Genomic DNA, 24,781 nt, shown 5'->3' on the forward strand with positions numbered 1-24,781 from the left:
GTCATTTTATTTATTTGTTTGCTTGTAGTTGATGAATGTCTTTCTTTTTCTGCTTAATTTGCTTATTTTTTGGTTGCTTCACTGTATTTTTAAAATTCTCCAGTTTATTGGGTAGCTGATGAATGCTGGGCTTTTCCCTGGAGTCTGCCCTCCCCTAGCACTTGGTCCTTTTGCTCCAGTCTTGTCTCTTTCAAGGCCCCATGCGTCCCAGTCACCGTGTGAACCCTTCCGTGTGCTTCGGTGTCTGCCTTGCATGCTGGAGGCTTTCATCACGTGATCCTTAGTTGTCTGGTCACATTTAAATACGAGGTACCAAAGAAGCACTTGGGTCTCATTGGTGCATGTTGACACCTCCTAGAGGCTTTTGCAGCATGAACAGACTGGGAGGCTTTTGGTGAAGGGGGTCCCAGGTTACAATATTTGTTGGCCTTTCCTGAGGGTTACTCAGTTGGCCAGAGATGGATCCTGCCGTGGCCATTCACTGGGTCAGGTTTGCAGGTATTCCTCTGTTTTGCAGTAAACAGTTAGTTTCTTTGTCTTTTGGGGTCTGGTTTCCTGGGGCCTGAAGCCTTTCTTCTTTAAAGAGTTCACCTTGGGTGGGAGGGTTGCCCGGTTACATGACTTTTCTCCAGTAGATGAGATGAGCCTCAGGTTACAATTATGGGGTGATATCTATAATTTTCTTTATAAGTATTAGCAATGATACTTTAATGAACCCTTATATAATAAAACTCTAAAATGTGTTAAACAGAAAAATCAATGGAAAAAAGACTTTTTAGGAACTCACACAGGAACTTCGTTCCCAATTAGCCTCTTAAAAATATGTAACTTTATTCTTTTTCCTTTTTGTTCTTTTAAAGTGGAAAAAGTTCAACCTACTTTACAGTTTTTCCCGCACTCCTATACACTCAAATGATGTGAAATGTTAGTTTCCTAGACCTGGCGTATATTCTCTAGTCCTTCTCTTGTTTAGAATGAATTTCTCTTTTCCTGCCACTCACGTAAACCATTGATTATCTGAAATCACAAAGTATCCTCCATTCAGTTGGATAATTGAAGCTGGATCTTTTTAAATACATAATGAAGCCCTGAGCTTCATCTTAACTCTATGCTCAAACGGGGCTCTTATGCAGAATGCATTTTTTTGTTGATTATATTCCTCTTTTGGCAAGAACTCTACTATTTCCTTCACTGAACTTTATACAGTATTTATAGCATCCCCAGCAGGCAAAGTTTCAAAGCACACAATTCCCTCTCTCTACCTGTCTGCTGCCGTTTGTTTAATGAGAGGTGATGTGTGTGGAGGGAGTTGAGAGGGTACCACTCGAGGGTCTCCTTCCTGCCTCTGATGGAGGGCTCTCAAGTGTACCTGGTGTCCCCGATTAAACTTGCCTGGTTCAAGAAGGTGATGCAAAGTGAGCAGCTTTGGAAAGCTTTTTCTAGCATGTCAGAGTTTAGATCCTGGCGTGGCCACACTGGAAAACATTGGATCAAGTGAGTGGTTTGCTGTGATCAAGTCAGAAATGTTCAGCCTGTAGTATGGCCAGAAACCATTTCCTTACTCTACTTAACTTGCTGTTGAGAGCGGTCAGCGTGGTCTGTGCCCACCCTCTCCTCCGCATGTAGCCTTGTGTATGCCACTGCCAGGGACAGACTCTGCTGAAAAGCTCATTGAGTGATTGTCCTTCTTAGAAATTGATTTGTCCTAATGATGGAGAATGGCAGAGACCACTGTTTTATTTAGACAGGACAGCAGGAGCAAAATTTCTCTCTAATGGAGCTTCCTTCCATCTCTGACAGCTTTCAAAAGCGGTTGGTGGCTTGAGCGTTTTTAATAGTTTAATGGGCTGCTTGTTAAATTTTTCATAAAGCTGTGATCGCATTTTCTAAACATCTTTCTCTAGATTATGAGATTTGGTAGGGTTTTCCCCTTTTTTAAAAATTTTGTCTTTTTTAGAAAAGCACTTCGGTTGTGATAGAATATACACAGAACATGCCAACCGTTTCCAAGTGCCCAGTTCAGCAGCATTAGGTAATTCACAGTGTTTTGCAACCGTTACCACCATCCACTTCCAGAACTCGTTTCATCTTGCAGAACTGAAACTCTGTACCCGCTGAACTCTCCATACTCCCCTTTCCTGAACCCTTGGCAACCACCATCTTCTTTCTTTTAAATAAATTAATTCCAGGATAGCTGCTTTGTCAGAATTAAATATACACCTTTCAAAGGATGTTTGGCTTCATCAGTTGGTGTCAGTTTCCTTCATTTCTACCTCTTAACTGGGAGGCAGACATAAACTCTCTGACGTGAGAATGGAGTGTGTTGCCCTTGACTGAGCTTGATGGAGAATCTCACATGTGGAAGGAAGATGGGATTCTCTTTTCATTAAGTGGAGAAAGTGAAAAACTGCATATCAACCTATGGCTCCTCTTGGAGTATATGATACAGACTCTTAAAAAAAGCATTGGAATTGACATATATACACTACTGATACTATGTAAAGAATAGATAACTAATGAGAACCTACCATATGTAGTGATCTAAATGTGAAGGAAATCCAAAAAAGGGGATATATAGCTGAGTCACTTTGCTGTACAGTGGAAACTAATACAATATTGTAAAGCAACTGAACTCCAATAAGAAATTAAAAAAAAAAAAAGCATCACTTATTTCAAAATGAATTTCTTACTTTGCTAGTGTATCAGTCAGGACAGGTTAGGTTATACTGCAGTAAGGAGCAACCCTCACATCTCTTACCGTAACTTTTTACTCCTGCCATCTGTGTGATAAGACATTGGCTGTGACGCTGTTCTCATCCTAGGCACCTAGACACCCAGGCGGATAGCTGCGTCTTGTTCCTCCAGGACTTCCAGGACTGTAGGCCAAGGGACCAGAATTGGGTGAAGCAGGCTTTTGTTTACTAGTAACACGTTTACTAGTAACGTTGCTTCTGTTGCCGAAACTCAGCCTCTGCTCACTGTTGCCGAATAGGAACACGGAAAACAAGAGTTTTGGGTGAAGTACAAGAGGAGCCTTTATTGCTTTGCCAGGCAAAGGGGGCCACAGGGGGCTAATTGCCTCGAGACTGTGTGACTCACCCTGGGGTGGGGAGGGGGATAGTGAGGAGGAGTTTTATAGTGTTCAAGGAGCAGGGTGTGATTAGCTCGTGGACAGTTCTCAGATTGGTTGATATATCAAGGTGAAGTTTTAAGCAGCATCAGTCTCCTGGTTTCAGCCAGTCTTGGGTTTGTGTTTTTGTGTCAGCAATTTTCATCTGGAGGGAGGGTCTGCTTCCTGTAAAAACAACTTAGGAATGTGTGTCAGGCCTTTATCTAGATATTTCAGGGAACCAGGAGTTTGGGTGATTCTGTCCTGTGGCAGAATTTTAGTCTAAATTGTTACCAGTTTCCCCAGCCAAACGGCTATTCTTTATTTCTACATTTTCCTCTTTCCCAATCATTAACTCTTGAGTCAGCATTTTACTTCAAAAGACAAGGATACGCCTCTGTTTCTGCATCTCCATTACAGTGCTGAGTCACTTCCATTGTGTCTGTCTCCTCGTGAGCCTATGAACTGTAGCCCTCCAGGCTCCTCGGTCCTTGGGATTCTCCAGGCAAGAATACTGGAGTGGGTTGCCATGCCCTCCTCCAGGGGATCTTCCGCATCCAGGGACTGGACCTGCATCTCTTAAGGCTCCTGCATCAGCATGCAGATTCTTTACCACTGGCGCCACCTGGGAAGGCCCTGCGTCTCCATCGCTGCCCTGCAAATAGAGTCGTCAGTACCATCTTTCTAGATTCCATCAGTTCAGTTCAGTTCAGTTCAGTTGCTCAGTCGTGGCCGACTCTTTGCGACCCCATGAATCGCAGCACACCAGGCCTCCCTGTCCATCACCAACTCCCGGAGTTCACTCAGACTCATGCCCATCGAGTCCGTGATGCCATCCAGCCATCTCATCCTCTGTCATCCCCTTCTCCTCCTGCCCCCAATCCCTCCCAGCATCAGAGTCTTTTCCAATGAGTCAACTCTTCGCATGAGGTGGGCAAAGTACTGGAGCCTCAGCCTCAGCATCATTCCCTCCAAAGAACAGCCAGGGCTGATCTCCTTCAGAATGGACTGGTTGGATCTCCTTGCAGTTCAAGGGACTCTCAAGAGTCTTCTCCAACACCACAGTTCAAAAGCATCAATTCTTCGGTGCTCAGCCTTCTTCACAGTCCAACTCTCACATCCATACATGACCACAGGAAAAACCATAGCCTTGACTAGACAGACCTTTGCTGGCAAAGTAATGTCTCTGCTTTTGAATATGCTATCTAGGTTGGTCATAACTTTTCTTCCAAGAAGTAACATGCGGTAATATGCAGTCATTGTCTTTCTCTTTCTGAGTGACTTCACTCTGGAGAGGATGGGCCGAGTTGCGTGGAAACATGCATATTATCATGTGTGAAATACAGAGCCAGTGGGAATTTGCTGTGCGACACAGGGAGCCCAGCCCAGTGCTGTGAGACCACATAGAGGGGTGGGATGGGGTGGGAGCGGTAAGAGGGGTTCAGGAGGATGGGGACAGGTGTGTACCTGTGGCTGACTCATGCTGATGTATGGCAGAGGCCAGCACAATATTGTAAAGCGATTACCTACCACAAAAAAGAACAAAAAGACAAGGGCACAGGGGCTTGTACTGTTTTCACTTCTACTCAGATCCAGTCAAGTGACCTGACCACACCTAACTTCAAAGGCAGCAGGAAAATTCCATCCCCCTCAGTGTCCCTAAGGAGAGCTCAAAATAAGTGCGCAACAGCAAAGACCCCACAGCTAGGCTCTCAGAGCAATTGGTGAGAGCTGAAGGGGTCTGGAGTGGTGTATGTAGCATGTTTTTTTTTTTTTAAAAAAAAAAAAAAGGATGGAAAGAGATCAGGGTTTATGATAAATGACTGTGTCATCCCTTCTTCGACCAGGCTTGAGTTTCTTCATCTGTAAAATCATCCCACGGACCCCCTTCTTGATGAATATATTATTTTAAAAAGTAAGGTTTGTAACTGGATTTAGCAGAGTTTGTATCAGGAATTTTAAGCTGTTTCTCACTGTTCGTTAGGTATTATGTCAGGGTTGTAGATATTTGCTTTTCTTCCTCTGGGGTGGGAGAAGGGAAGCAGAGATGGATGAAGATGGTCCTGGGGGAATAGATGCTGACCTTTCAGAGAGCACTGATGCACCAGCTGTTTTTACTGGAGACATGTCCTGTCCTCCTCAGTGACACGTGCTACCTCTGCATGGATTCCATCTGAAAGAGCCCCACAATATCCTTTTCACATGGGTTAAAACGCCAGCTCCCTTCACATCTGAAAGCTCCTTGTTTCCATTGAGCTGTGCGTACAAAGGGGAAAAGCATATTTTGGCTCAAGTGACTAGCTGTTCATCAGATGCTGCCAGGCACTTTGGAGGACAAAGAAGGTGATGCTGGAAAAGGTCATGCTGTTGGGAACTTCCGTTACAACCCTCCAGTGACACTTTTTACTGAAAAATAAGAATTGGAAGTGTGACATTTTTAGAATAGTTATAGAAAAATTAGACTGCAATATTAGGGTGATATATCTGGGAAGGATCCTTTAAAATCTCTCTGTTAAAAAGTATAACGTATACACAGAAAAGGACTCTTTTTGATGATGTTTCATGGGCATACCCGTGACATACACTCACATAACTGTCACCCAGATCAAGAAGCAGAATATGGCCAGCACCCGAGAGACACCCTGTGCTCCCTTCAAAATGCTACCTCCCCTCCGCCCCCCAATTCCCATCAAAGAAATCTTCTGACTTCTCACAGTGTGAATTAGTTTTCCTGCATTTGTACTTTATATAAATAGAGTCTTGAAACTCTTTCGTGTTTGACTTCTTTTCCTCAATCTTATGTGGGGCTACCCTGGCGGCTCAGACAGTAAAGAATCTGCCTGCAATGGGTTTGATGCCTGGGTTGGGAAGATCCCCCGGAGGAGGGCATGGCAGCCCACTCCAGTGTTCTTGCCTGGAGAATCCCCTGGATAGAGGAGCCTGACGGGCTGCGTCCATGGGGTCGCAAAGATGCGGACACGGCTGGGCGGCTAAGCGCACAGCACGTGTGGAACTTTACCCGTATTGCAGCGTGTAGTCACCAGTCTTTCATACCCGTGTCGTGTGTCACTGTGTGATTGTCCATGTGTTCCCTTCATTCTCCTGTTGACAGGTGTTGGGGTAGTTTTTAGTTTGGTCCTTTGCAAACTGAACTGCTGTAAACCTTTCAGGACATACATTTTGGTGAACACAGGGATGCATTTCTCTTGAGAACATCCCCACGAGTGCATTTTGGGGGGTCACAAGGTGTGCAGACCTTCTACATTAGGAGGTAGTACCAAATCGTTTTCCAAGCCAGTTACACCACTTTAGCATCCAGCAGCTCATAAGAATATTCTGGTTGCTCCATGTCTTTGCCAATACTTGGTATTTTCTTCCTGGAAATGTTTCTTTTCGAAAAGCATCTTTACTTGATTGTTTTCCCATCTGAACTGATTCCTTCTCTGCTGCTACTGCTACTGCCAAGTCGCTTCAGTCTTGTCCGACTCCGTGCGACCCCATAGACGGCAGCCCACCAGGCTCCCCCATCCCTGGGATTCTCCAAGCAAGAATACTCGAGTGGGCTGCCATTTCCTTTTCCAATGCATGAAAGTGAAAAGTGAAAGTGAAGTCGCTCAGTCATGTCCGACTCTTGGCGACCCCATGGACTGTAGCCTACCAGGCTCCTCCTTCCATGGGATTTTCCAGGCAAGAGTACTGGAGTGGGGTGCCATTGCCTTCTCCAGTAAAATGTTTTAAAGGGGTGGGGTGGGGGGGATAACTGCACCTGCAAATTACCCACTGAGGTTGAGAAACCCAGAGACAGCAAACATTTCATTTGCGCTAGGCATGGGAAGCATGGTGGTTTTATATGTGGGAGGATCTTACGTTTTTCTGGAATAACTTTAAAGTGATACATAAAGACAAAATGGAAGGTAATTGCTTTCTAAGAGGAGATTAAAGATAAAAAATTTGCAGCTCAGTCTTTAACTCTTAAAGAATTAAAGGGGGGAGTGGGAAGTAAAATGGAGAAAGGTAGTCAGTTACAAGCTTGCATTTATAAGATGGTTAAGTCCTAGGTAGGTAATAGAAAGATGAATCTCATGTACACACATTGCATTTTTCCCTTTCCCTACCTATAAGTATTTACCTTTGACTTCCAGTATTTTTATCTCTTCTTCTTTTCCCACCGAGATGATTCCATTTGCTTTATCAGGTGCTGTTTCTTTACGAGAATATCTAGCTTATTGAAGTCTTCCTTAGATACAGGCAAGTGTTTTGTTGTAAACATAACAACTGCCAGATTGCCTAGGTTAGCCTGGTGTGTGGTGTCTCTGCTGGCAGGCACTGTAACATTTGATGCCGTTTCTTTTATGGGATATGAATCTGATGAGATTCCGAAATAACATAAACTCTAGTGCTGGTGCCTTCACTTAAGTTTCAGTTTTGTGGGTGGAGTCCTGTTAGAAGAATATATTTTCAAACCGTGGCTCAAATGAGTGAGAAAAGTAGGAAGATGCATCAGAGAGAAAATAAAAAAGTAACAATGTTTTGTGACTGAAAAATGATGCTGTTGGCCAGTTTAATACTGAAGTAGCCAAAGAGATCCTCTGTTCAGGCTGAGGCATGGTTGGGTTCTGAGCTGACTTCTGAGCGTTTACTAAACTTCTCTAAGGAGATGCTCATTGATTTGTTCCTAGAGACTTAATCATAGCATACGGTGACACATGAGCTGCACCCCCAGCTTTTGCCTTTCAGAGCACCCGGAGTTACAGCAAGCCCACTTTGAAGTTATCTGCTCATTGGCGGGTGTCTCCCGCCAGTGTGAATTGTCTTTAAAGCCCCTTGACCTGGTCGCTCTTAGTGGCTGGAGTTCTCCTAGGTGGTCGCTATTTCTGGACTCTCCCCTGTGTTCCTGAGTTGGTAATACTTCTAGCTCCTGCATCTCCATCCCAGCCCTAGTTATGTTATGGCTTCTTGGCTCAGGCAGGGCTCCTGAGGATTGGGGTCACAGTGGTTCACTGCAGACAGGGTTATCGAATTTTCCTTGTAATATCCCTTGGCTTCATTGTCACCTCTGAACTGACCCATCCCCTCTGGGAACTGACCTTTTGCTTCATAGCAACTGTCAGTAAGAAACCAAGCTATCTGAAACACCTGCTAAAAACCTTAATTTGTCTACTTATAAAAATAATAATATAGTGGAACTGTATGTCACTTTGTTCTATATCTTCCCAGTCTCCCGTAAATGTGTTATCATACTTTCATTATTTAAAAAAAATCAGAAGTTAAAAAAGAAACCAAAACTAAGCTGTCTGTATAGAACTGTCCACAGACTCAGTGGGCATGAATCGGAACAAATTTCAGGAGACAGTGGAAGACAGAGGAGCCTGGCATGCTGCGGTCTGTGGGGTCACAAAGAGGCGGGCACGACTTAGTGATTAAACGACAGTGGCCGATGGAATTGTCACATATGCCAGCGCTTTGGTTTGGGCTGCTGTCAGAAACCACCCCAGACTGGGTGACTTTATAAACATTCTGGAGGCTGCAAGTGTGAGATGAGGGTGGGAACATGGCTGGGGTCTGATTGGGTGCGTTCCCTGATTCACAGGTGGCAGTCTATGGAGCTCTGGAGCTAGCTAGCTCTCTGGCTTCTTTTTATAAGGGCACCGATCCCCTGTATGAAGCCTCCACCCCCATGACCTCATTACCTCCTAATACCATCACACTCAGAGAAGGAGATCGCAATCCACTCCGGTATTCTTGCCTGGAACATTCCATGGTGGGCTTCAGTCCATGGGGTCGCAAGGAGTCAGACACGACTGGGCGCACAGCTCCATCACACTGGGGGTTAGGTTTTCAGTGTTTGAATCTGGGGCTGGGGGCTGGATACAACCATTCAGTCCGTTGCAACAAGTGAGCTCCATAAGTACATGAGTGAGCTGACATGGTGGCCTCATTCCCAACAGCCCTTGGGAGTGAGGGCTGGGTGGAGTGGTGTCTGACCTGAGACGCCCTTGTTTTATCTGCTCTCTGAGCAAGGCGGTCAGAAAGGTTAGCCTTCCCCAGGGGGTGTGTAGAGCCGTCTGCTTGACCCCCCAGCCAGGGCTTGCCTGGAAATGCACACCGGTTCTTCTCTGCTGACCTCCGTGGTGCCTGTTTCTTCTCGGGCCCCACCCCGCCCCTCACAGACCACCAGCCAGACGGAGCTAGAGAACTGGATCACTGCCATCCACTCTGCTTGCGCAGCCGCTGTCGCAAGACACCACCACAAAGAGGACACGCTCCGGCTGCTGAAGTCGGAGATCAAGAAACTGGAGCAGAAGATCGACATGGATGAGAAGATGAAGAAAATGGGCGAAATGCAGCTGTCCTCCGTCACAGATTCAAAGAAGAAGAAAACTATATTAGATCAGGTAATTGTTCTCCTGTGTGCAGACGTGGGCCAATCCTTAGGCCTTGAAAGGGGTGTTTCTGCTGCCTTGGAACCGAGAAACACCCTTGGTTATCTCCTCCTTGTCGGCCTGTCGCCCAGGCTGTTGGCTCTTTATTTTGGCTGTCAGTTCTCCTCACCAGTTGTTCACAGTTGATTGTTATGAGCTGAAGGGAACAGTATTACGCTGGAGGAAAAACAGAAGTCTAATGGAGGAGCCCTCCTGCTCCTACCAGTGGCAAGCTGTTCTCAGGGATCTGGGTAATTGGCATGTCTGCGATTTCATTCCCCGTGTTATCAGGTTGACTGCGTGCCCAACTGTGATGGGTCTAACTTCATCCCTGACCCCTCAATAAAGTTAAATTTCTATATTTAGTAAAGGTAGAGTGTGCTTTAACAATATGTGTATAATTACTGTATATGCAGGTAAGTGTATTTCATGCTAAAAAGGAAAGATTTAGTAAGATAACAGAGGACATTTTGCCTTCTATTCAGTTGTTTTAAAGTCAGTGATAGACTTCCCTGGGGATCCAGACGTTAAGACTCTGCCCTTCCAATGCAGAGGGCACTGGTTCAATCCCTGTCAAGGAACTAAGATCCCACGTGCCATGTGGTATTGCCAAAAAGGAAAAAAAAAAAAAATTAAAGTGATTGCCATTTAGCAACATTTTGAAACTTTGCCTAGTATGTAGGAAATAAGTATGTGAACTCAGACGGTTAAGCCTCTGTCTACAATGTGGAAGACCCGGGTTCGATCCCTGGGTCGGGAAGATCCCCTGGAGAAGGAAATGGCAATCCACTCCAGTACTATTGCCTGGAAAATCCCATGGACAGAGGAGCCTGGTAGGCTACAGCCCATGGGGTCGCGAAGAGTCAGACACGACTGAGTGACTTTACCTTACCTTAAATAATTGATCAGCATATGACATTCTGAATTCCCCTCGGTCTGTTCTTTCCCTCGATTACCCTGTTCTTTGTATTTTTTAACCAGAGGTGAAATTTACATAACACAAACTTAACCACTTTAAAGTGTAAATGTGTAATGTTGCTGCTGCTGCTGCTAAGTCACTTCAGTCGTGTCCGACTCTGTGCGACCCCATAGATGGCAGCCTGCCAGGCTCCCCTATCCTTGGGATTCTCCAGGCAAGAACACTAGAGTGGGTTGCCATTTCCTTTTGAGTAACCATTATCTCTGTCTAGTCCCAAATACCGTCTACCTCAAAAGGAAGCTCCGTATCTTTTAAGCTGTTGCTCCTTTTGCCCCTGGCCTTCTGTCTCTGGGTTTGCCAGTTTCGGATGTTTTGTATAAATGGAGTAGCATAATATGTGACCTTTTGTGTCAGTGTCTCTGAGTTAGCGTAATATCTTACAGACTGGTCCACGTTGTGGTATGCACACTCCATTCCTTTTATGGATGAATATTACTCCATCATGTGTTTACACCACAATTTGTTTACCCATTCATCTTTTGATAGATATTTGGGCTATTTCCATCATTTGGCTGTTGTGAATAGTGTTATGAATATGTGTTCATACTAACACCGTATTTTAAGCTGAAGTAAAAAGGTAGCTGTCAACCACCGATTAATATCCACATCACAGCCAAGATCCCCAAGCCTTCACAATATACCTGTTCCAACTCTTTCTCTTTCATTACTTTATTCAACCGTCACATCAGCCTCAGGAGGTGGGTATTATTTTGCCACTTTGAAAAATGTGGAAACATCTTGGATCTATTCTGTGATTGAAACTATGTGTTCCAGAATGTGGATCTTCACCATTAGTATTTTCCGTGGTCCCATCCTGTACTTTCAACTGCCCACCTGCTCCCAAAACTCTCGGCCTATTTGTCTCTGATTTGGAAATCACTTTGCCTTTCTTCTTCTCTATCTTCCTCTGAAAAACCACCCCTAGGTAAGTCATACACTTCTCCAGGGCTGGAATTCCTCTGCTTTTTCACTTCTTCTCCCTCAGGTTTGTGGTTCTGAGCCTGGAGCTGATGGTCTGTCCTGGTTGCAAACGCAGAATCTGTGATGGAAGGGAGCAGAGCAACTAAGGCTGTATGTTCTGTGTGTCATACTGAATGTATGACGTTAGCGCGCAGAAAAACAAGTCAGCTATGGCAACAGCAAAATGGGACTTGTTATTACCTAAGAAACGTAGGATACCTGCTGTTTACCTTTTAGGATTAAAGTTAATACCTTTGCAACATGTGGACTTGTCACACTTACGTGGAATAAAAATGTTAACATTTGCCTTCGCTTTTTCTTCTTTCACTTTTTCCCTGTTTTCACCACTGTAGATCTTTGTCTGGGAGCAGAATCTTGAGCAGTTCCAAATGGACCTGTTTCGCTACCGCTGTTACCTAGCCAGCCTCCAAGGTGGGGAGCTGCCCAACCCTAAAAGGTTACTTGCCTTTGCAAGCCGACCAACCAAAGTGGCAATGGGCCGCCTTGGAATTTTTTCTGTGTCATCTTTTCATGCCCTGGTAAGTAGACGCTAATGTGTTTTTGATAAATATTCATCTTGACTATTAATCCTGAGCACGACTTGACAAGAGTCTCTGAAGTGGTTTTCCAGTTTTACTGTGTGGCTTTCTGATACGTCCTCTCTCAGCCGTGGATGCAAATCTTCATTTGAATCTCTTTTGACATTTGTTACTAAGCTGGTCTTAAATGGGGCCTAAATTATTGTGCAAAGAAAACATGAAAGGTATTACCTCAAGAGCTCTTCGCATGGGGTCCTGGTGGATAACTCATGTCATTTTTAGGTGGTGTCATGCTTTCAACCTCAGTATGTATTTTTTCTGTTATTCTTGTGGATATGATAAGTGGAGAGCTTGTTCTCTCAAACATGAATGTGTTTCTCTCTCAGTTTTTCACATGAAGACACACACCACATATTGAGTAGATTTCTTTAAAAATCTTCCTTTTCACTTTTTCATCATAGTTTTGAAAGTGAAAGTGTTAGTCACTCAGTCATGTCTGACTCTTTTCGACCCCATGGACTCCCCAGGCTCCTCTCTCCATGGAATTCTCCAGGCAAGAATACTGGAGTGGGTTGCCATGCCCTCCTCCAGGGGATCTTCCCAACCCAGGGATCCAACCCAGGTCTTCTACACTGCTGGCAGATTCTCTACTGTCTGAGCCACCACGGAAGCCCCCATCATAGTTTTGGGTGACCATAAATACCTGATTCTTTTGTAGAAGGTCAAGACCTTCCTGTGTTTCTCAGCCCGACATAGGTCGTTGCTTGGGGAAGAGAATTTTCATCTGACCTCCAGAGCGGCAGATTGTGTAGTTGTATGTTTGCAATCTGTAATTTCATGTACTTGCTAAATTGCAAACAGCTTTATGTACTTTGGGTTCCTTTCTTCTCAAAAATTGCTATGCGAGCAACACGGTTTTTGCCTATCCAAATGAACACCCACTGAAAATGTACTGCACCTTAGCACATTTACTGTGAAACTGAATGTTAAGTCCCAGGTTCCAGAAACCGCCTTGGAGAAGCTTTCCTGTGGGGCTCTGGGCTCGCTGTGTCAGCTGCGCTCTTCAATTGATTCAGAGCTGTAATTCACTCAGAGGCGTTTGTGTTCTTTATAAATAGATTAGCATCATCATTCAGATAATTAGGGTAGATTTACATTTTTAAAGAAGTCTTAAACCAATTTCTGGAGTTATTAGAACTGGCATCCTGATTTGTTCTACTAATTACAGCTCAGCTCTCGGTCTCCTGGCTACCACCTCTCCATACAGCTATTAAGTCTTATTTTTTTAGTGGCACTGGGTCCAAGGGCTGTGATCAATTAATTTTGCAAACGGTCTTCAGTTTGTGGCTCTTGGTCTGTTTCTGTGAGACCTGGACCCTGCTTTGTAACTTAACCAAATCTTAGTTTGCTTGTTCTGCAAAATAATTGCAAGAAAAATTCTTGTTTACCACACTGTGAGAATGTCATCAATTGAAGGAGCAGTCTTATTAAGGAAAGGGCTTCCGTGGTGGTTCAGACGCTAAAGTATCTGCCTGCGTGTTGGAGACTTCAGTTCGGTCCCTGTGTCAGGAAGATCCTCTGGCGTAGGAAATGGTTACCCACTCCAGTATTCCTGCCTGGAGAATTCCAAGGACAGAGGAGCCTGGCGAGTTACAGTCATGGGGTTGCAAAGACTGGGGCAGGACTGAGCAACTAACACTAGATTTCACTTTCTTATGTAGGAAGTTTGATACCCATGATGGTGCATCAGTGTTATTACTGGGCTGGCCAAAAAGTTTGTTTGAGTTCTTATGGAAAAACCCTAATGAACTTTTCAACCAACCCAATACTAAATCCCAAGCCATCCAAATGGCTGTTTCCTTCTCCTGGGCTTGATAACCTTTGGAGAAAATAATCTTGCTGTCTACCTAAAGCTTCTGTGTTTCTATTATTTTCTTCAAAGCCACTGAAGCTAACCTCTCCTGTGTGTGCTTAGTTGCTCAGCTGTCTCTGACTCTTTGCAGCTCCGTGGGCTATAGCCCGCCAGGCTCCTCTTGTCCTTGGAATTTTTCAGGCAAAAATGCTGGAGCAATTTGCCATTTCCTTCTCCAGGGGATCTTCCCACCTCAGGGTTCAAACCTGCATCTCTTGCATTGGTCAGGCAGATTCTTTACCACTAGCGCCACCTGGGAAGTCCCTCTAAAATGAGATGATGAAATAAAAACCACTAAATTATCCTTCCATAATTTATCTCCAGACCTTCTAATCTCCTCTGTCTCGATGTCTATGATTTGTGTGTGCTTTTCTTTTGATGGGCAGGCTTTTAGAATCTGACCAGCTGACAACGGGAGTGGAAGGGTTAGTGACTTTTAGCTCTATTCAGTCCATGATTTTAAAGGAGAATGTTTAATTCCATATGTGCCAGTCTCGGTTCCTTTTTTTTTTTTTTTTTTGCTAGCTACGTCTGTCTCGTATATCTGGGTGTTTGTGTGTCATTGTAAACTTCTCTTTTCCATGAGGGGTTTCAGTGGGACCAGACCAGTTAAGCAAGCCTGTTGGGTATCTCTTCCTATTTGTTGCTGTACGTTTTATAGAAGGTTCTGGGCAGGGAGTTTTTACTGTCTCATTTATTGGATACTTACTCTTTTTCCTTCTCTCCTTGTCTTTTGACCCCAGAGAATGTTCTTTTCCCTTGGGGTTGAAACACTCTTCAATTTAGCCTTTGTCCAGACTTTTTTTTTTTCTTTCTTTCTTTTAAGTGGGGAGCATGGGAGGAGGAGGTGTCAGGGCAACGGGGCTAGGGGAGGAGATTCAAGCACAATTTAAGTTCCATTGACCAGGACGACTTCGCATCATGCTCAGTGATTTTCAGTAATTAACTGAAGGGTCCCCACTGTACTCTTTGAAAGGTTATCATTGTTCTTGTTTGCACAGATGAACAGAATGATAGAGTAATCAGGTACGGGCCACAAAGAGAGGCATTGTGTGAGCAAAGATCATTGAGAAACTCTTGAGCTCTTGTCCAACAGTTCTTTTGCCAGCTTTTTTTTTTCCCCCTTCCATCTAAATCTCTTTGCTCATTTTGAGTCATTATTGTCTTGGGAGTAGCAGTAACTTTTGCAGTTTAAGAAGTCCCCAACAGTTTAGAGTAGTTACTATCAGAACCTTAAATGAAACAGTCCATTTGTTAAACAGAATTAAACCAACTGGTCAGCTGGGAACTGAACACATTTATGGTTATTTAGGTTTTTCTTCTGGACTCTGTTTGTCCAAAATTAGAAACTAGAGTTGCTGTTCACTTGTTGTAACTGTGTTATGTAGGATCTCTGCTTCTGCTTTTTCTTGTTTGTTGTTTATTTATTGATTCAGCTAACAAATAAATGTGAGTGCCTGGCATATGTCCGTACTGTCCTCTGATTAGGGTTATAGCGGTAAACAAATCCAGAGTTCTTGTCCCATTGGAGCTTATATTCTTGTGGGAAAGATGGATAATAATTAAGCAATCAGATAAACACAAGGGCTTCCCAGGTGTCTCGGTGGTAAAGGATCTGCCTGCAGTGCAGGAGACCCAAGAGTCATGGGTTCCATCCCTGGGTCAGGAAGATCCTCTAGAGAAGGAAATGGCACCCCACCCTAGTTATTTTGGCCTGGGAAATTCCATGGACAGAGGAGCCTGGTGGGCTACAGTTTATGGGGTCACAAACGTTGGACATGCCTTAGCAACTCAACAGCAACACCAGATAAACACAAAAGTTCAGATATTGATGGGTGCTGTGACACACACAGACACCAGACATACACACACACACACACACAGACATACACAGACACAGACACACAGACACACACATACACAGACACCAGACATACACAGACACACACACAGACACACACACACACACACACACACACAGACTTGACCGTTCATTTCCGCAGGTTCTGCATCTGGGGATTCAACCAACCATGGATTGGAAATATTCAAGAAGTAAATTCCAGAAAGTTCCAAAAAGCAAAACAAATTTGCTCAACTATTTCCGTAGCATTTACATTGTACTTACACCTGTTTACATAGAATATACATTATATTAGGTATTATAAGTAAGCTAGTGATATTTAAAATACATAGGAGATGGTATGTAGGTTATATATAAAAGTACTATGCCATTGTATATAAGCTCTTGAGCATGAGAGGATTTTGGTTCCTTGGGGGTCCTAAAGAACCAGTTTCCCATGGATACTGATGGACAATTGTGTGTGTCCATACATGTGTATCTGCCTGTATATGTCCGTATATATATCTTTATAAATGCGAGACCACGTGAACTTTTTTTCTCTAGAATTTTTACCTTTCATACCATTTATTCAGTGGTTCTAAGCCTCATGTTGTGCCCATAAGCCTCGCTGATTTTGACATAGTTATGTGAGCATCTTTGTATGTTAGCACATTATCACTTATTCCTTTTACAACAGTTGTTTACCTTTAGCTTAGAAAGCGATCAAATGGAGAAGAAGAAATGTTTGCATATTTAACATAAGAATGTGTCCTTTATGGTTGTGTGACTTTTGCTCCCCTAACACCTTGAGCTCTCTCTGGGGGAGTTTTCCCACCATTGTGTCGAGTGCCACATTTTTACCTGCCCCTGCCTAGGTTTGCTTATGTCTGAAGCTGAGAAAATGCAAGACCTTTCAAGCTCCCTCCTCTTTTTTTTGTTTGGGACCAAAACTTTCCCCCTAATACCGTTGCAGAGAAGGTGTTTTGATTCTTGTTTCTGATGGACGTCGGGGTCTTTGCCAATATACTCACTGGGGCTTCCAGAGTGTTTACCTTGTCAATGCTGAAAACCTCAGGAAGGTGTGCCTTGTAGCTAGTGTACTCACTGCTGAGGGGGCCCCCGGGTGTTACCCAACATTGTTCATCCGCGAGAAGGCGGCCAGTTGGCAGCTATCACATGGGGAGTTGCCCGTGTGGGAATCTATGACAAGTAGGTTCTGAGATATTTACCTCCAGCAACAAAGAGTGGGTGGGGAAGTTTCATTTCAAGCCCAACTTGCTGTGCCTCCTGGCACTCCCTTGTTTGAAAGGAGGGCCCGTGGGTGGCCTGTTGAGACCTCCTGGCTTCTGCTGGGACTCTGCTTACCACCTGTGGGATAAAGTTCAAGCCCAAAAGATTGCCTGCAAAGACTTTATGGATTTTAAAATCCGTAAAGTCTCAGAGCTTCTGCACCTATTGCTTGATGCAGGCGATCACAGCAGTGGATGTAGGTTTGGTGTGGCCCCTTTCTGAACATTTAAGTATTTGTCTGGGTTCCTGGCTGGTAGCTCAAGTGTAAGGAGTCCGCCTGTAATGCAGGAGATGCAGGTTCAATTCCGGGGTCAGGAAGATCCCCTTGGAGGAGAAGATGGCAAGCCACTCCAGTATTATTGCTTGGAAAAATCCCACGAACAGAGGAGGCTGGTGGGCCACAGCGGGCTACAGTCCATAGGGGTTGCAAAGAGTGAACACAACTGAATTACTGAGCATGCACGCTGGCACCTTGCAAACATCTCAATGGAGGTTAGCTTCTTTTTAAAAAAAATAAAAATGAAAATACGTTTTCCTCTCCAAAGTTAGTTTTAATAAAAAGATGAGTATCATATTTTAAGTGTAGATGAAAGAATTGCCAAATGCATTTAGTATGTTTCCATTTTTGTAAAAAGATGATACACATGTTTGCTTGGAAGTAAAGTCAGGAAGGATGTAACCAGATATTAACAGTGGTAGTTTTAAATGTTTTGGGAAACATTTTTTTTCTCTCTTTTGCTGTGTAAAATATATCTTATAAAAATAAGGAGGAAAATGTCTTCTAGCCTTTTCTATGCCTGTTTGAAATTAAATATTTTACAAAATCATGATTGAGGAAATACAACTCTTATTCCTCTTTCACCTAAACATAGGACATGAAGGCTATAATGTGGTTTCACCATCTTTCATGGACCCTGGATCCCTTCCGTCTTATTTTGTAATCCTTGAAAATGCTTCCATCCAAATGTCCTGAACTAGCTAACATGACCTTTCCGGAAAGAGGGGAGTGAAGGATAATGGAAAACCCCCTCCTTTTGAGGATCCTTCCTGGAAATTATAAATCACTTTTCTACTTCCCTTTGACCAGAACTTCATCAGTATCCCACACCCTGCTACAAGGAAAATAAGTCCACTTGGGGCAGCCAGATGCTCAACTTTTTTTGAGATTTCTCTGACTAAGGCCAAGGAATGATTAATATTGGGGGACAACCATCACTTGCTTAATGAGGAATGTAATTTTATGTAATTCTGAGAAAACAAAGTAGAAGAGATGGGTAAATTTAGATTCAGTACGAAATCACAGGCACCCAAATGTGCTGTTTTCACTGTTTTTGCTGACACTCGGTCACTGTTTTTTGTTAGGGTATAGAAACAACTCTGTATCATTTGGAGAGAATCTCAAGAAAGTATGGTTAGTTTAACTTGATGCTAGAGTTTGGGACTGTGACCAGAAGGATATTTGATGCCTTGGAAACCTGGTATACATTCTGTTACTGTTATTATGTATTTTTACTGAGCCGACTCAGTTGGAAAAGACCCTGGTGCTGGGAAAGATTGAGGGTGACAGAGGATGAGATAGCGGGATATCACCGACTCAATGGATGAAAGTCTGAGCAAAGTATGGAAGATAGTGAAGGGCAGGGAAACCTGGTGTGCTGCAGTCCACGGGGTTGCAAAGAGTCAGACATGCCCTAGTAACTGAACAGCAACAGCAACTGATTATTTCAGACAGCGATCGAGTTTGCCAAGCTTTCGGTTATAGTTTGAATCTAGAAAGGACTCTCACAGTTCCCGTATATGTGAGTTACGGATGGAATGCTGTGGTTGGTGGGCTCAGTGTTGGCTGACATGAGACTCTTGGAGGGAGGGGCTTAGTGGGGACTTTGGGGAACAGGTCAGTGGTCCTGACTACCTCTTGTCGATGGCCCCTCTTGCCGTCCTCAGGTGGCCGCCCGCACGGGTGAAACTGGAGTCAGAAGACGTACTCAGGCCATGTCCCGATCCGCAAGCAAGAGAAGGAGCAGGTTTTCTTCTCTTTGGGGTCTGGATACTACCTCTAAAAAGAAGCAGGGACGCCCAAGCATCAATCAGGTGGGTTCCAGGGTGGATGAGAAGCAAGCGTAGGTTGCTTCCACGGACACGTCACTTGGGATGTGCATGCACGTGTGTGCTGTTCCTTGATTGATACCCAGTGTTACACCATTTCAGCTAGCTGAAGCAAAGAAGTTAGTTGTGCTAGGTGCTTTAAATAGATAATGTACACCCACAACGCTGAACTCTGCTATTAGTCTATCACCAAGCTGCCGTCCCCACCTGCATCCTTTCTAAGCCTTGCTTAATTACAGACGTACGGAAAGTGCACTTCTTTCTGAGTCTTCCGGAAAAAAGCAGGGCTTGATGATGAAGCCACGTGGGCACCTGACGGTCTTTTTATGCCTCCTCTGGCTTTGGATCAAAGGCCGCCTCCAGGGCAATCTGGTTATTTCTTTGCCCTTGACTGTTTGGGGTTGATGTTAAAATGGGTACCTACCAATGTGAGGAACCAGGTGTCTGAGAGCGCCTACTCACCACCGTGACATCCATCTCCCGAGGTAGCAGGGCTTGAAGGGGACCTGTCTCAGTGCATCCTGAGTGGTACCCCCTATGGTGCAGCATCAGTGGGTCTCTAATACCCAAATGCTCTGGCCTCATCACTTTGACTTTGACTATCAAAGACCACTTTCCTGCCAGAGTTACTTCTGGGGAACTCTCTTTCCATTGTCATTTCTTTTTGGCTTTGGAAAACAAGTTGCCCCAGAGCCGCTTTGATGATAGGCATGGAAAGACACAGGAGAGGAGGAGAATATCCAGTCTGTGAGCTGCAGAGGCACTGTGCATTTTGAGATCATGATTAGTATTGCCAATTTGACCTGTTCACTCTGAGCCCTTATGCAAAGTGAGACAGGCCCATTGACTGACTCAGTAAAAAAAAGATCTTGTTTATTTGGCTAGTTCAGCCATTAGTTTACTTAGGAATGACATTTAAAAGTGAAATCAGGCGTGAAGGCCGAGATACTAAGTCCTTAGCTGCCCACCATGCTCATCGTTTCTACCTGGGATGTAGAAACAATGAGCAGATGGGGAGAGCCTGAGCAGTCCTGCTGTTTGTTCTCTGGTCTTTGGGGAGAGAGGCGCGTCAAGTTGGCTGCCTGGGGTCTTGCTTCTGTGTAAATTCGAAGAATAAACTGGAGGAAAGTCAATATTTCAGCGGAAAAAAATCACACATAAGACTTGATGACTCTTGATTAAACGTGCAAAAAGGTGACCTTAGCAGTCAGCATTTCTCGCCTCGTTCTACCTGCATCTGTTGGCCTTACAGGTGACTCAGACCATCACTATAAATACATGCCAGGAGTTGCAGTTGGCAACTCGAGTTGCATTTCTCTTCTGTTAAAAGCCTTATTTCAGGGACGCGGTCAAGACTCGGTGCTTCCACTGCAGAGGGCGTGGGTTTGATCCTTGATTTGGGAACAGAGATCCCACATGCCATACGAGCAGCTGATAAATAAAATAAAATAAAAAAATACCTAAAAAAAGGAGCTTTAGTTCATTCGTATACTTCTCCTTTATGGGTGCCCGCTTATGTTATAGTCCATTGCTGCTGAAATATATGCCTGAATTTAAATGAATCCAAAAGAAGTTTAGCTATTTCTTTTTAATCAAAGGATCATGTGGTGTTATATAACCAATTCTTGTTATTCTCTCTTATCGTAAGAGTTTTAAAAAACCTCTTAGCCATAAGCATACCAACAGAAATTGACTTGTTAATTTAGGACTTTGAAACAGATAAAAATTGTATGTGTCTATGTATCTCACTTGCTTTGGAGCAAAACCTTTTTCTTAATTACATACTCTATACCAACAGTACACCATCAGTTGAGAGCCAGTATATAAAATTTCTCACGTTGATGTATTCAGGTTTTGACCACCTCGTGGCATAGGTACCCTGATGTGGTTTTAGTCATATCTTTTTAAATTGGATTATAATTGCTGTGCGATGGTGTATTAGTATCTGCTGTGCAGTGAAGTGAATCAGCTAGATACATATGGAGCTATATACATACGTATAGCTTTTGGGCCTCCTTCCCATCCATCTCTCATCCCACCCATCCAGGTCATTACAAAGCACTGAACCGACCTCCCTGCGCTATACGCCAGCTTCCCACTAGCTATTTATTTTTACACATGGTACTGTATATATGTCAAACCTCATCTCCCAATTCACAGTCATATCTTTAAGTTTGTAGAATTCATTAAATTTCCAAGGGTAGACAAGTTTCTATTTTTTAAATAAGAAACTTTTCCATGGTGTTGCGGTATATAATTCTAAATGCATGTTTCAGGCTTTGCGGATTTTTAAGTTTGTTATTGATGTCTTTGTTTATTTTTAAATTCTTTGGCCACACCTCATGACATTTGGGACCTCAGATCTCAAACCAGGGATCAAACCCATGCCCCCTGCATTGGAAGTGTGGAGTCTTAACCGCTAGGCTGTCAGGGAAGACCCCTTAGTTCTGAGGATTAAAACGTAAACTAATTATTATTGGTAAATATCTGATTAGGTGTGTGGCACTGTAGTTGAAATTCTTCATTGTGAAAGAATCCGGTACATTGCATTTGTAAGCTAATTCATCTAAATTTATAGAAAAGAATCTAGCTCTAATAAGCCAATTTTTAAAAATCGTCTGAGAGTTGGGGAGTGATCCCAACAGAGGAATGGTTTTCATGGTCTGCTAGCCTGTGAATTGTTTTACCTACTTGAGAGTTTGATGTGAGAGCATGTGAAATTTTTGTAATGTTTTCTAATAGCCATGCCCATTTCCATCCCCTTCTCATGCTTCTTTTGCCCAAATTCCTTTTTAAGATGATACTTTTGTATATGCAGGTGTTCGGTGAGGGAACTGAGGCTGTAAAGAAATCTTTAGAGGGAATATTTGATGACACTGTTCCAGATGGCAAGGTAAAAATAAACACATGTTCCTTTTCTAAAAGTACCACAAATACCTCAACATTCCACAGTGCAATGGTTTCTTGGGATCCTAAAATTAAGTAGACTCAGTATTAGAAACTGAAATGATCAGTCCTTTAAAATTATGTAACTGGTCAGAAGAGATGGAAAACTTCTTTACAGTAAGACATTCACCCGCTGACATCACATTTTCAGTAATTATCATTTGAATGTTTGTTTCCATCTAGAAGAAGGGAGGAAAGTGGGGTTCTGGGTAGCAGAATATTTTATTCCATTGTAAGTTCCTCTTGTAAGCAACTTCCTTCTCGAGAGGTGAGTTTGTACTGGTCTCCCTGTCTACCCACACATGCTGTTTTGCTTCAATTAATTTCAAAGTACTATTCTAATGGAATGTTCTTTTAAAAATAAAACGTGCATTTGCCTCCCAAGACAAGCATCCAGTTATAAATCTCCAGACTTGGTTTAACCTTGTGCTTGGCTTTAAAAGGATCTTTCAAACTGCTCTGATTGAAAGCCCATAAAGAATATTGATTTTTTTTTCCCCCTAGGCTGCTATTTTCAGCCTCTAAATGAATGGACATCCCTCATTTGAAAGACCCTAATGGTGATACCAACAGGCTCTTTGTTGGGGGAAGGGGTGGGAGTGCTGATGTTGATAATGTGACCTTGGTATGATCCTTCCATTCCCTGACTCAGAATCAACATGACAGAGTTCAGCTTTCAGTTGCCATGCAACCAAGCAGTGGCTTGTCCCATGTTCTAGATAGAGCCGAGCCTCTGAAATCAGGGTTCGGTTACTGCGGGGAGTGGGGAGAAGTGTGGTCACGGAGGGACCTTTTTCTCCCTTTGATGCCTAACTACTCCTGGATTATGCCATTGTGGACATCAGGATAGCTGTCCTTGGAAATACGCATCAATAACCGCTGTCTCTTTCTGATGAAATCTCATGAAGTTAAATCACTGTCCTTACGTGCAATCCAAGCACAGTTTCTGTGTTCATGTATTCATGTCTGAAGTTACGTAATTCATCTTGAATATCATAATTAGTGCACTGTTAATGTAGGGATATTTTCCCTAGGCACATGGATCCCGGAAACTGCAAAAACTGTTCCATTGGATTTCTGTCACTCTTCGTTTTTCTGAGATACCCCTTTATTTTTACTCCTTGGCTGGAATGCCCTATACTCAAAGAGCAGTTTAGATGCAAAATTTGGGTTGATCTAGTGCTAAGAGCATTTCTTTAAGGTGGCACGTGGGGACAGAGTGGGAAAATTCCAATTACAATTAATGGGATTTGGGCAAGTTTATTGCATTTTGACAGTGCCTTCCCTGGGGTTCAATTTATCTGTGAAAGCCAAGCCATTCAAAGGCAGAGCTGAAATTGTCTTCTCCATTGAAGAATTTAGGTTAGTAGCCTTTACAGAAACATGTCCCCTATTCTGGGATCTGATCTTTTTACATACAGAAGGTGTTACATTACCACCTCTCAGGCTTCCGTTCGGAAACTTGTTTCTTCTTATAATCTGCTGATGGCAGCACATTTTCAGTAATCTATGGGTACATATTTACCAATCCATGGATATAAACCAATATTCAAGGCTTATTTCTTACCACCTGTTGAGCATCAGCATTATTTTTACCTTGCTAAAATCTAAAGAAATTATTTCTTTGCTTACTCCAGAGAGACTAGATTCCTAATATTTCATCAACCTGTGGAATGTTTTTTGCTTTAGCTGTTTAGCTGGCTTAGCTATAACCCAGCTGCTGAGTATGTAGGTAGGGCATGGCTCCTCCCACTCTTGGAAACTTGATACTATTCCCCGATTCAGAGATGGACTGATGGCAACCACCTGAGAAAAGGCAGAAAGCTCACCTGTGGAGTTCTCTGCGCCTCATAAGGGAAATGTAGCTCTCTGTCCCTCCCAGAGCTGTGCCAGAGGTTAAATGTAAGCACAGAAATGATGCTGGTTGTCAATAGCTTGTGTTGGAACACCATCTTTAAGAATTTCCTTGGAGCCTCCTGGTTGCCTTTGAAACTTATAGCTCATCAGGGTACAGAGTCTTGCCAGAGGACTCTCAGCTCTAAATTTGTAGTGGAAGAAATCATAGCAAGAAAGCCGAACTGAATGGATGGTCCATTTCTTTCTTTCTTCCAAACTTTGATACCCACTCAGTCATGCAGTGCCCACCTGTGGATGCCATGGGTCAGGTGTGAGGTCTGCGTCTCACCTGAGACATCTCGCTCACCCCCAGAAAGCTCCTTTCTCTATAATTTCTTCCTCTCTCTGAGAGTCCCCTCTATCCTTCACTCCTGCCACCACACTTCTGCCGCCGGGCCCTTTTCTTCAGAATAGATAATCCCTGTGTGCTGTCAGGGGGTCTGAGATCCCCAGAGACTGACTTGCTGCTCTGCTAACTTTATTTCTTATCCTAGAGGGAGAAAGAAATGGTCTTACCCGCCGTCCACCAGCACAATCCCGACTGTGACATTTGGGTCCACGAGTATTTCACCCCGTCCTGGTTCTGTCTACCGAACAATCAGCCAGCCCTGACGGTCGTCCGGCCCGGGGACACGGCCCGGGACACCCTGGAGCTGATCTGCAAGGTATGAAGCCACTTGGGGTTGTTTGCGTTCGAGGACTCCACGGACACTCAGCTGCGGGTGGCAGGGGAGGGTTCTTGAAAGAACACCTTCGTTTCATTCCAGAGTAGTGTTGGGTCC

At 43.7% G+C, this 24,781-nt stretch overlaps 1 protein-coding gene and 1 long non-coding RNA gene across 8 annotated transcripts in view; one reads left to right on the forward strand and one right to left on the reverse strand.

Annotated features, from left to right (window-relative positions):
* The window catches only part of TIAM1 (TIAM Rac1 associated GEF 1), a 461,928-nt gene that overhangs the window by 334,968 nt on the left and 102,179 nt on the right, over positions 1 to 24,781 (forward strand). For 6 of the 7 annotated variants that reach the window (XM_060403824.1, XM_042229680.1, XM_042229684.1 and 3 more), the window contains 5 exons: positions 9,280 to 9,504; positions 11,824 to 12,009; positions 18,996 to 19,142; positions 21,976 to 22,050; positions 24,494 to 24,664. In XM_060403824.1, the coding sequence (XP_060259807.1) occupies positions 9,280 to 9,504; positions 11,824 to 12,009; positions 18,996 to 19,142; positions 21,976 to 22,050; positions 24,494 to 24,664 (804 nt within the window). The remainder of the gene's footprint in view (positions 1 to 9,279; positions 9,505 to 11,823; positions 12,010 to 18,995; positions 19,143 to 21,975; positions 22,051 to 24,493; positions 24,665 to 24,781) is intronic. The other variant, XM_042229690.1, reaches the window with a different exon arrangement.
* On the reverse strand, positions 4,369 to 7,322 carry LOC132658332 (uncharacterized). The gene is made up of 2 exons (XR_009597791.1): positions 7,239 to 7,322; positions 4,369 to 5,515 (listed from the first exon to the last, which is right to left on the reverse strand). It is a non-coding gene; the product is annotated as an uncharacterized LOC132658332 (long non-coding RNA).

Source organism: Ovis aries, chromosome 1, assembly GCF_016772045.2.
Source record: "Ovis aries strain OAR_USU_Benz2616 breed Rambouillet chromosome 1, ARS-UI_Ramb_v3.0, whole genome shotgun sequence".
Classification (NCBI taxonomy): domain Eukaryota; kingdom Metazoa; phylum Chordata; class Mammalia; order Artiodactyla; family Bovidae; genus Ovis; species Ovis aries.